This window comes from Sceloporus occidentalis, unplaced genomic scaffold (assembly GCF_023333645.1).
Source record: "Sceloporus occidentalis isolate IW3139 unplaced genomic scaffold, rSceOcc1.0.p SCAF_36, whole genome shotgun sequence".
NCBI lineage: Eukaryota > Metazoa > Chordata > Lepidosauria > Squamata > Phrynosomatidae > Sceloporus > Sceloporus occidentalis.
Window position 1 is genome coordinate 4,136,136 of NW_028317016.1, and position 13,389 is coordinate 4,149,524.

The window sequence follows — 13,389 nt, forward strand, 5'->3', positions numbered from 1 at the left end:
CTATAGCACTTCCATCGGAAGAAACTGGGCTGCCACACAGTCCTTCTCCTTGTAAGTACCGAATGCACTTTTTTTTCCTCCTAAGAACAGTGAAGAGAGTTATCTGTAAATAAAGGGTGAATTTATCATTTCATATGCCAGTTATCACACACAAAAAAACCCCAAACATTTGATATGTACTTAAAGTGATTTAGCAAAAAAGGTAGGGTAAAACGGAAACTTGCACACAGGTTAAATATATTGAACTAGGAAATATTTTGTAGTCTAAAATGATAAAATACAGAACACCTTTTCCAGAAAGGAAGGACGAAATGACAACAGCAGAAACTGTAATATGAAAAGATGGAAAACTAACACAATGTCCGTCTGCAAAAGTTTCTGGTCTTGTCTGTCAGCTAATCAAGCGGTATTACTCTTTAACGTGTAGGAGGGCGCCTCATGGCTAAGTTTAAGGTGTGGCATGTGAGCATATGGTCTTAAACTACATATGTTTGTTACTAGATGGTGTTTGTGTGTGACTGTATGTTAATGCATTCTTGTCTGTTACTGTATGGCATTAGAATGTATGTGTGTGTAGTGTTTGCATATGTGTGTGTGGCTGTTAGTGTTTGGTTAAGCGCATCGGAGTGAGCCTATGGTTAGTAGCCACTGGGAGATGGGGGGGCGGGTTTAGTCACTAACCCTATCTAATCCTGTCTTGAATCTCACAAGAGATAAGGGACATGGAGATGGTTGCCAGGGAATATACACAACTACAGAACTACAACAGAATGTTGAGACTTTGGTTCTTCTAAAATATAAAATCACTACATTTAACCCCTAAAGACAAGACTGTTTCTTACTCGTAGTACATTTTGGGACAAAGGCTCTTAACATTTTTCTCCGTTGCCGTTTAGCTGTAATTTTCTTCTTTCTCATTTTGTGCACCCACACACATTATATATATTTTTTTCAGGACAAACAGGGTTTTCTTTATCATATCTTATTTACTATAAAAAAAATGATAAAATACGGTGATTTCTTGTTAACCGCCCCCTTTAAAAAAAAATTTGTTACTCATCTGCAAAAACTAATGAAAAAAACGCTATTTGTCCTGAGTTTAGAAATACCCAATGTTGTTTGCTTTTTTTCTGCAATAAGTACCAGTAGAGTCTTGCTATTTCAAAACCATTTTTCCCCCCAAAGCTGGTCATTCTCCCCCATGTGCTACTTCAGGTATCTTTCAAGCCAGCCAATGAAATTTACCGCATCAAACCATATATTTTTGAAAACTAGACACCCCAAGGTATTTCAACCCTTTCCATGCACTAATTCTACCACCAGCCTTTGTCAAACTTTATGGTAGTAAATCTTTTTCACACACGTACTTCAGGTATGAATTTACCACTCCTGGTATATGTCTGTGTCAAACAACACCCCAATATGTGTTCAGTAACATCCCCTGAGCGGAGTGATACCTCCCATGCAGGTAAAAGACCACCTTTGTAAGGTGTGTATTTTTTTGCCATTTAGACATCTGGTCAGTCTGTGCCCATGTCCCATATCTGGGGCATCTTTAAAGCCACCCAAATCAATTTACCCCATCAAATCATACATTTAAATGCCATTATTTTAACTCTTTACATGCAGGAATTTTTGTGAAGATATAGTGGGAATTGTAGGACTTGGTGACAGTGGGGAATTATTTTTACACGTTACCATATTTTTTAAAAAAAAATATATATTTTTTTAACTAATCACACTGATTAGTGAGGTGGGCTCCATTGACCTTGCATGGTTGAATGCAGTATCTGGGAACTCTACCCATTTCTCAGTTGGCGACGCCATCTTGTGAGGCAACGTCACTCTTCGGAGCAATCACAAGGCGATCGGGGTAGGGTGGTTGTGTTGCTACATGCCTCAATATCGAGGCATGTCAGCAACACCGATTATGCTTAGGAAGCGATTGCGATCTATGATGATCGGTGCGACAGCCGCCATTTTTTTGTGGGGAGGGCTTTCCTCCCCAGATCCACGGTCAGCCTCACTTGTGAGGCTTCCGTGGATGCTGCAAAGCCACCGATCGCGGCAATGCAGCTGTTTAACATATTGCATTACACTGCAAGCCTGTACATGTATGGGCTTTGTTGTTAAGGGGTTAAAGAAATCAAAGAATCCCTTCTTAAATACTCTGGCCTTACATTTTTTGTTTGTGCTGTGTTAATGGCCTTAGACACAGTACTAACATACAAAACACATTACACATTCTGTTTTTTTTATTTATTGATTTCTTCCAATATATAAATTTAGTGCAACATTGTAATGTACTATTTGCAGTTTTGTGTGCACAGCACTACATACGAGGTAGTTGTCACTCTAGGCAAAAAATATTTATATGTTGACACACACACACACATATACAGTATCTCCCAAAAGTGAGTACACCTCTCACATTTTTGTAAATATTTTACTATATCATTTCATGTGACAACACTGAAAAATGACACTGCTACAATGCTACAGCCTGTAAATTTGCTGTCCCCTCAACACACAGCCATTAATGTCTAAACCTTGGCAACAAAAGTGAGTGGAAATGTCCAAATTGGGCCCAATTAGCCATTTCCCCTCCCCGGTGTCATGTGACTAGTTAGTGTTACAAGGTCTCAGGTGTGAATGGGGAGCAGGTGTGTTAAAATTGCGCTCACATACTGGTCACTGGAAGTTCAACATGGCACCTCATGGCAAAGAACTCTCTGATGATCTGAAAAAAATTATTATAGCCTAGGCCATCTTTATGTAGAGCAAAGAGAAGGTTGCCAAGACCCTGAAACTGAGCTGCAGCACGGTGGGCAAGACCATACAGCGGTTTCATAGGACAGGTTCCACTCAGAACAGGCCTTGCCGGGGAAGTTGAGTGCACATGTTCAGCGTCTTATCCAGAGCTTGTCTTTAGGACACATGAGTGCTGCCAGCATTGCTGCAGAGGTTGAAGGGGTGGGGGGGTCAGCCTGTCAGTGCTCAGACCAAATTGGTCTGCATGGCTGTCGTGCCCGAAGAAAGCATCTTCTAAAGATGATGCACAAGAGAGCCCGCAAACAGTTTGCTGAAGACAAGCAGACAAAGGACATGGATTACTGAAACCATGTCCTGTGGTATGATGAGACCAAGATAAACTTATTTGGTTCAGATGGTGTCAAGCGTGTGTGGCGGCAACCAGGTCAGGAGTACAAAGACAAGTGTGTCTTTCCTACAGTCTAGCATGGTGGTGGGAGTGTCATGGTCTGGGCTTGCATGAGTGCTGCCGACACTGGGGAGCTACAGTTCATTCAGGGAACCATGAATGCCAACATGTACTGTGACATACTGAAGCAGAGTATGATCCCCTCCCTTCGGAGACTGGTCTGCGAAGTTTTTGGAAGTTTTCCAAAATGATAACGACCCCAAACACACCTCCAAGATGACCACTGCCTTACTAAAGAAGCTGAGGGTAAAGGTGATGGACTGGCCAAGCATGTCTCCAGACCTAAACCCTACTGAGCATCTGTGGCGCATTCCTCAAACGGAAGGTGGGGGTAGCGCAAGGTCTGTAACATCCACCAGTTCCGTGATGTCGTCATGGAGGAGGCAACCTGTGAAGCTCTTGTGAACTTCATGCCCAAGAGGCTTAAGGCAGTGCTGGAAAATAATGGTGGCCACACAAAATATTGACACTTTGGGCCCAATTTGGACATTTCCACTTAGGGGTGTACTCACTTTTGTTGCCAAGGTTTAGACATTAATGGCTGTGCGTTTAATTTTTCGAGGGGACTGCAAATTTACACTGTTATACAGGCTGTACACTCACTACTTTACATTGTAGCAGAGTGTCATTTCTTCAGTGTTGTCACATGAACAGATATAATAAAATATTTACAAAAATGTGAGGGGTCTACTCGCTTTTGTGAGATACTGTGTGTATATATATATATATATATATATATATATATATATATATACACACACACAGTATTTTGCAAACACAAATATATCATTTTCACCAATAAAAGTAAAAAAAATGTTAGTACATAGTCGTAATATTTGGTATTACCACCATTTGCCTTAATGGCTGATTTCACTTTCAGGAGCTGATTTTACAAATTCCAGTCCTCATTTATCCCAGGGAGTGTCTACAGTGTCTTTTCTGGTGTTAAATGATCTCAAAGATGTTCAATGGGGGTTGAGGTCAGGTGATTACAGTGGGAAAGCCATGCAAAAAAGCACTCCCTGCTCATCCTTAGACGTAAGATATGACTTGCACAGCTTCAACGTTGAGCTTTGTTTAAAAATGTGCTTAAGAAGATGCTGAGTTTGAATGTGCACCTCCACATTTGCTCTCCACCTCAAAAAAATTACTTTGTTAGACAAACCTTCTCACAATCTTCCTCTGTTCCACAGCGCCTCCCTCCTCTTCCAAGTACTTTGCCCAAGACCCTTAATTGTTTCAGTCCTGTCACCCCAAAGAGGTAGTCCTCTTGTGCAACCCCACCACCTGCCCATTTAATTGTATTCCTTCTTTCTTTCTAGTTTCCTTACACCTACCCAAACCCATCTTTTTCCACTGGCGTTTTGTCATTCCTCTTGAAAGATGCCCTCTTCTTCCCTGTTATAAATATTTACCTAGATCCCACATCCCCAACCAATTACCATCCTGTCTCCCTTTTCCAACTGGCCTCTAAATAAATGGAACCGCTAACACAGAATTGCATAACCTATTTTCTTTCCTCTTTCTGCTCGACCCTTTATAATCCAGTTCTCGTCCACAACATAAATATAACAATGATCTCACCACTAAAACAAAGTTTGACTTCCCCTTGCTTGTCTTTGACCTCTCTGGAGCCTTTGACATTGTTGGCCACGCAATCTTCTGAAAACTCTTTATTCTCATGGCATCCACGACTTTGAATTCTGCTGGTTCAAATCCTATGTCACTAATCTACCCTTAGCACCTCTTTCTCTGATTCTTGTTCCTCACTGATGCCACCTTCTGTTAGTGTGCCTCAGGGCTCAGCTCTGGGGCCTTTACACCTAATCTATACAGCGTCAAACTTAAGCAACTAATTTCTTCTTTTAGATTCCAGTACTACGTCTACATTGGTGATATAGGTGATACACTCTCCCATGTATCTTCATCAACTGCCCCACTATGCTAGTTCTGTGAAAAAGAAACTACACGCTCTTCTAATTCTACGGTCTTACATATCGGGAGATAATAATCATCTGCTCCTCAGCTGGTCTAAAAATTAGGTAAACAAAAATAAAGCCAAAAGGGAGAAGCCTTGTGTGAAAGCCTTGTGAGTACACCCTTACTGCTTCCACAGGAATTAAGATGCTAAATAGCAGACAGGTGCTGCTAATAAAATGCTCTTGGTTAATTGATCATCAGCAAGTGTAACCACCTCTATAAATGCCGAAGTTTTAACAGTTTGCAGTTTGACCTACAGATTCCATAACACACAGCCATATCATCACTATATTTCTGATCGTACCTTCAAATATTCTCTTAACCACCCTCTTCCAAAGATTTTCAACACTCTTTCCACATTATCACCTCTCCCTACTTGGGTAGCCAGGATTTACCTGTACTGGATTTATTCCCTTGAACTCTCCATTTCTGTCAAAATGTCTTCTATTTATTCTAAACTTTAGAAGCTCGCTAAAAAAATCTATTCAGAGAAGCATACAACCTCACATCCTAATACCTTCAACCTGCATCCTGAAGTAATGCTTTCTTCTCTTCACCTTCAAGATCTCCACACCACCTCTTTTTGAGTCTCATTCTGCCCTCAACCTCCTAATAGATTGTAGGTTTGCATGAGCAGTGCACTCTTGTCCTTCTGTACTGATATCTCTTAACTTATTGTCAATTTTAATATTATGTATTGTCTCCTTGTTGTAATAGCACCACAGAATCTGCTGTTGCTCTATAAAGAAATGTATGGCACTGTAATTTAAGTAAAATGTATATGATTATTTACATGTTTTTTTAGTCATGTGATTAAAACAAAATCAATAAAACAAAAAAGAGGGGGAAACCATTTTAAAATTACAACTCTACTAAATGCTACCATTTTTAGTTATTGAATGTGCAATGTGGCAGTTAGCAGGTGTTTATTGTAAGAAAATATGAGTTACTAAAGTAATAGGCGGAGGAGCATGCAAAAGGAAGAAGGAAAGAACATGTAACATCAGAAGCCAACAGGGCATATATTGATACACACCTGCAGGGGCCGCACCAGTCCGTTTGTTGGTTCAGGCCAAAGCGAGCTCTGCATTTCTTAGGGGAGCCAGGATCTAAAGAGTATAGAAGCATGCGCAGAGGAAGTCACAGGCACACAAAGAAAGAGAGAAGAAAAGATGCAACAACAATTTAGCAAAGTGAAACTTGAAGGCATAGGCATTGGACGCAACAACGAAAACTCACCACTTGAACGAACTATACCCTGGTGCACACAAAATGGTAATGCATAAAGCAAAAAGTAAGTTGTGTGTTCGGACTACCTTACAATACGCCAACAAACTATGCTTATCAACCAGGAGGCTTTTCAAACTACTTTTTTTTCAAATTTGTGTGACTCTTTCCAATTTTAAATTGTTTCTTTAGTTACACTTTTTCATGCAAATGCCCCAAATCTGCATCTTTACTCTTTTTATTGGACATAAGTGATGAGAGATAGATGAACTAATTCAGTTGAGGATTCTGGCCAAGGACATACAGATAAAATTGTGTCACTATTTAACTATAACAATCCCTATTTGGCAACAATGCAATTCTGTCTCTATGCATATATTTTTAATAATCAATTATACTCCTGTCACATTGTTTAAGCAGTAATAAAGGCCAAGAGACATATATTTGACCTTTATAATGCAGGGACAAGTGCAATAAAATTAGTGATCAAATATAAATATAGTACTTCCAGGTGCTGTATAAACTACATGGCCTAGCAGGTGAATATTAAATGATTGCTAATAGGGAATAAAAAAGCAATGATGTGTATTAATGTGTATGAGCAAAACAAGCAAGCTCATAAAAAGCAGTTAATATGGTTAAAAAATTCAGAAGTGTCAAAACAAAAACATGCACTTATACTCAAAATTATCCATGCACACATTTTTGATTAGAAAAGTCTTCAGCAAACAACATTCATGACGGAAATAGTTATATGCCAAAATTAAACTGTATTGTAGGAGTTACCACACCATTATTCAACAATATACATTTGCTACACCTCAAAAAATACAGGGATCTTAATACCTACATTTATGGTGACATCTACACAGGCATCCACGACCTGCAACCATCAACAGCAGCACAGCCATTATTGAAGCAAAACTCAGATGGTCTAGGGTTCCAGCATGAGTATGGGTTCTCCACCCTGAACTTACTAGGAAATACACTCACTGGCCACTTTATTAGGTACACCTTGCTAGTACCGAGTTGGACCACCGTTTTCCTTCATCCTTTGTGGCATACTTTCTACAAGGTGTTGGAAATATTCCTCAGAGATTTCGGTCCATATCGACATGATGGCATTACGCAGTTGCTGCAGATTTGTCGGCTGCACATCCACGAAGCAAATCTCCCGTTCCACCACATCCCAAAGGTGCTCTATTGGATTGAGATCTGGTGACTGTGGAGGTCATTGGAGTACAATGAACTTATTGTCATGTTCAAGAAACCAGTTTGAGATGATGTGAGCTTTGTAACATGGTGCATTATCCTGCTGGAAGTAACCATCAGAGGATGGGTACACTGTGGTCATAAAGGGATGGACATGGTCAGCAACAATACTCAGGTAGGCTGTCACATTTAAAAGATGCTAAATTGGTACTAAGGGGCCCAAAGTATGCCCCCACACGAGTACACCACCACCCTGAACTGTTGATACAAGGCAGGTTGAATCCATGCTTTCATGTTGTTTACGCCAAATTCTGACCCTGCCATATGAATGTCGCAGCTGGAATCGAGACTAATCAGACCAGGCAACGTTCTTCCAGTCTTCCACTGTCGAATTTTGGAGAGCCTGTGCAAATTCAAATGCAAGTTTCCTGTTCTTAGCTGACAGGAGTGGCACCCAGTCTTCTGCTGCTGTAGCCCATCTGCTTCAAGGTTTGACGTGTTGTGCGTTTAGAGATGGTACTCTGCATACCTTGGTTGTAATGAGTGGTTATTTGAGTTACTGTTGCCTTTCTGTCATCTTAAACAATTCTGTCATTCTCCTCTGACCGCTTACATCAATTTCGTCCACACAACTGCCGCTCATTTTTCGGACCATTCTCTGTAAACCCTAGAGATGGTTGTGCGTGGAAATTCCAGTAGATCAGCAGTTTCTAAAATACTCAGACCAGCCTGTTTGGCACCAACAACCATGCCACTTTTAAAGTCACTTAAATCCCCTTTCTTCCCCATTCTGATGCTCCCGTTTGATCTTCATCAAGTTGTCTTGACTACGTCTACATGCCTAAATGCATTGAGTTGCTGCCATGCGATTGGCTGATTAGCTATGTGTGTTAACAAGCAATTGAACAGGTGTACCTATTAAAGTGGCCAGTGAGTGTATAGTGCTAAATGAAACAGTTTGATATTTCATATTTCCATAAGCCCATTTAGTGCAATTTATTTTAAGTTTAACCTGCTAGCAAGCTAGCTAAGAAGTAAATTTTGTTTGTTTCCCGTTAATGCTTAGAAAGTAAGAACATTTGGTTACATAAAAAAAAAAAAAAAAGTAAAAATCTATATTAAGAAACTCCATTAAATATGGTCTAATAAGCCTTAATCGTGTGCATGGTCCATATCATTTTAAGCTGTCTAGAGTGATTTATATTTAAATAGACAAAACGGGGATATATACTATAAGGACCACTGACCATTTATTTGATCAGTGGTCCATATTATAAGGTGTTTTGCTCCACCAGGTTTTGTTGTTTTAGAGGGGGTTTAAATGGTTTTACTATATTTTGCTATTTTGGGTGAAAGGTATTTGTGTCTGCTACCCATCACAACTCTATACTATGAATCACAAGATCCAAGAGAAAAAATGTAAATGCTCCCTTTTATTACTGTTGTGTAAAAAACAGATATAATCTGGATATAGTCTCAAGTGTGTATTTTGTATCATTACAATAGTATACTTCCCAACGGTCCCAGTGGGGCTCATGGGCTGGTTAAATTTAAAATCAATGGAGGTCTGTGCTGCTAAATTCCAGCTCCCACGAGGCCACCTAATACATTCTACAGCTTGCAAGATGGGTTAATGTTTGTGTAAGGTGAGGGAGGTGGGCAAGCCTCCCTTGCCATACAACTCATATTTGGATTTGGACACTTGAAATGTTGAAGGTAATCAATAGGGAAGAGAGGACATGACTATCGGCCAAGGTGGAGTGCTAAGAGCATGGCAGCAGTTTCTGGATTGGTATGTTGCTTGCGGCTGTTCTGTCTTTGTATCGCTCATGCAGATGCTCTTAGTTTATTCAAATAATGTTTTGGTTTCAGAAATATTCCATAACAAGGGATTAGTGGGTTATGTTGTGGGTCCCTTAAATTACCCCCATTCCACAATCTCAGGGTTTCAGCTATGGGCCTGATGCCAAGAAGCTGCCAGAGAAGTATAGCCTGATACACCTTTCTCATTCTGGTCAACAACAGGATTGACAGAGAGCAGAGTACAGTGAATTGAAATGGCCCTTTTGTTGGTACAGGAGGCTGGGCAGTTGTGCCTTATGAAAAAATACAGCCCCCCCCCAAATTAATATTCAAATTTGGGGGGGTCATCTTATAATCGAGTAAATACAGTAATACCGTATTTGCTCGATTATAAGACGAGGTTTTTTTCAGAGCAAATGCTCTGAAAAATACCCCTCGTCTTCTAATCTGGGTCGTCTTCTAATCAGACCTCAAATAGAGGTCTGATTAGGAGACTAAGATCCAGATCCCCCGCACCGCTGCAGGGGACCTGGATCCCCTTGTCTCCCCCCACCCCCCCCACACACACTTACCGGTGCTTCCTGCTGTATTGCCGGGGCAGCGGGTTGACGTCTACGCGATTCGCGTAGACAACGTCCGCTGCAGCCGGAAGGAGGCGTGGCTAGCAGCGGGGGTTGTCTGCGTCCGTCGCGTAGACCTTCCCCGACTGTCAGAGGGGGTCAAAAGGCATACCATGGGGCACAGTGGCATATAGAGAGTTAAAAGGCATATCATGAGCCACAGTGCCATATTGGTGTGGCAAGCCTGGGGGCAGATGTGCGTAACTGGGGGACAGGTTGGAAAATACAAGGAAATAAAAACAAAAAAAATATTTTTCTCAATCATAGCTTTTATTTAAAAAAAATAGTTTACATGAATTAACATTTACTGGTAAAACTTTTTTCCTTTGGGGTCGTCTTATATTCAGGCTTTTTCTTTTTTTCCTAAGTTAATATTCAGATTTTGGGGGGTCGTCTTATAATCAGGGTCGTCTTATAATCGAGCAAATACGGTGTATATATATATATATATATATATATATATATATATATATATATATATATATATATATATATATATATATATATATATATATATATATATATATATATATATATATATATATATATAGTAGAAGCATTATTAAAACACTCATCTACAGACACCAGACATGCCAGAAGGCTTGTTTTTCCCTTAGAAATTTACTCTGAAAGGCCCCAGAGTCTGCAACACCACCGAGCAAGGGGAACCACCAAGCAAGCAGCACCATGAAGATCAATGAGCTCTCCAAACAGGTCAGGGACAAAGTTGTGGAGAAGTAGAGATCACTGTTGGGTTATGAAAAAATATCCTAACATCCCATGGAGCACCATTGAATACACTATTAAGAAAAGGAAAGAATAATGCACCACAACAAACCTGCCAAGAGAGGGCTGCCCACCAAATCTCACAGACAAGGCAAGGAGGGTATTATTCAGAGAGGCAACAAAGAGACCAAAGATAACTCAGAAGGAGCTGCAAAGATTGAATTATCTATCTATAGGACCACTTTAAGCCATACACGCCACAGTACTGGGTTTACAGAAGAGTGGCCAGAAAAAAGCCATTGCTAAAAGAAAACAAAATAAGAAAACATGTTTTCTGTTCACCAAAAAGCATTTAGGAGACTCCCCAAACATATAAGATACTCTGGTCAGGTAAGAGTAAAACTGAGCTTTTTGGCCATCAAGGAAAACACTATGTCTGGCACAAACCCAGCATTTGTCATCACCCTGAGAACACCATCCACAGTGAAACAGGGTGGTGGCAGCATCGTGTTGTGGTGATGTTTTTCATCGGCAAGGCCGGGAAATTGGTCAGGATTGAAGAAATAACGGATAGCGCTAAATACAAGGAAATTCTTGAGGGAAAACGGTTTCAGTCTTTCACAGACTGTGATGACTGACTGGGAGGTTCACCAGCGGAACCCATCCAACTTGAAGGAGCTGGAGCAGTTTTGCCTTGAAGAATGGGCAAAAGTCCCAGTGGCTAGATGTGCCAAGCTTATAGAGATGTATCCCAAGAAACTTGCAGCTGTTATTGCTGCAAAAGGTGGCTATACAAAGTATTGGCTGGGGGGGGGTGAATAGTTATGCACGCTCAAGTTTTGTTTTCTTGTCTGTTTCACCACAAAAAATATTTTGCGTTTTCAGAGTGGTAGGCACTCAAATGATACAAACAAATCCATTACAATTCCAGGCTGTAATGCAACAAAATAGGAAAAATGCAAAGGGGGTGAATACTTTTGCAAGGCACTGTAGCCCTCTAAGATTATGTGTTTAAAATCAGTATGTGAATAAAGGGGGATTAGGAATACAAACTGGTTGCATGTTTTGTAATGCTTTTATACACATTTCTGGACTGACGTCATGACACAATCAATAAGATCATGTATTAGGATATCATTTAAGAAAAAATGTACCTGAAATCTCACCTGAATTTGAATCCTGGTGTTTCTCTCTGGTTCTTCGTTTCTTTTTTCCCTGAAAAATTATGAGACATTTTTATATATATATATCTATATCTATATATATATATCTATATATCTATACATATACAGTCATGTGAAAAAGAAAGTATACCCTCTTTGAATTTCAATGATTTTACATATCAGGACATAACAACAATCATTTATTGATGTATTGATCATTAGCAGGTGTGACCACCTCTATAAAAGCCAATGTTTTAGCAGTTTGCTGGTCTGGAGCATTCAGGTGTGTGTTAACACAAAGCTAAGGAGGAAAGACAACAGCAATGATCTTAGAGAAACGAATGTGGCTGACCATCCATCTGGGAAGAGTTATAAGGCCATTTCCAAACAATTTAAAATCTATCATACTACAGTGATAAAGATTATTCAAAAGTGGAACTTTCAAGACAATTGTCGATCTTCCCAGGAGTGGAGATCCCAGCAAATTAACCCCAAGGCCAGACAGTGCAATGCTCAGAGAAATAGCAAAAAAACCCCAAGAGTTACATCTCAGACTCTACAGGCCTCAGTTAGCATGTTAAATGTTAAAGTTCATGACAGCGCTGGAGGGATGATGACCATGAACTCCTCTGTATACCAAAGTGTTACAGGGTCAAATGTTAGTCCATCTGTCCGACAGCTAAAGTTTGGCCGAAATTGGGTCATGCAACAGGACAATTATCCCAAGCACACCAGCAAATCTACCACAGAATGGCTGAAAAAGAAAAAATCAAGGTGTTGCAATAGACCAGTCAGGGTTCAGAGCTCAACCAGATTAAAATGCTGTGGTAAGATCCTAAGGGGGCTGTGTCACAGAAGGCTTTTTGACTTGGGCTCCTGGAGTGGCCAGCCTCCCCCCTACAGACTATGTGCCCTGGCCTTGATAAGGTTTTTTTTTTTTGAGGAGGTGGGTACAGGGGGGGTCCATTAGGACTACTTTTTCCCCCTGGTACGGAGTGCCACGTTTCCCCAACTACCAGAGACTCTAAAGACTGTGGAGCTCGAACACAGTTTTGGGGCACTTGCATTTTGGGAGGGGTTTATGTGTGGTTTTACTCTCCATTGGGTCAGGACTTACAGGGCATATATTATATATATATACACACACACACACACACATTTCTATGACAAAATCCTCACTTTTGTCCAGGGTGATTCTTTGCCACACAGTCCTTGGGGTTTAATTAGACACCATAGCAGATTTCAAAAAGTATAAGGTTTGTGGCTTTATTTTGCAGCACAGGTTAAACAAAACAAACCATAAAAGACAATCGCAGCTCTTTTGCACAGAACAAGCAACACCAACGAGGCCTTCATGTGCACTTTTTCTCAGCTATCAGGAGAGGTATGGAAGGTCCTGAGCTTCCCCTGCTCTGAGCTTTTTAAATAAATGTCTTGA

General features: G+C 40.4%; 1 protein-coding gene across 1 annotated transcript in view; it reads right to left on the bottom strand.

The window, feature by feature from the left end:
* LOC149297863 (transcription factor 7-like) overlaps positions 1-13,389 on the bottom strand; it is a 68,636-nt gene continuing 55,247 nt past the window's right edge. The window contains exons 10-11 of the mRNA XM_089488028.1: positions 11,955-12,003; positions 1-80 (exon numbers count right to left, since the gene is read on the bottom strand). Of these exons, the coding sequence (XP_089344154.1) occupies positions 1-80; positions 11,955-12,003 (129 nt within the window). The remainder of the gene's footprint in view (positions 81-11,954; positions 12,004-13,389) is intronic.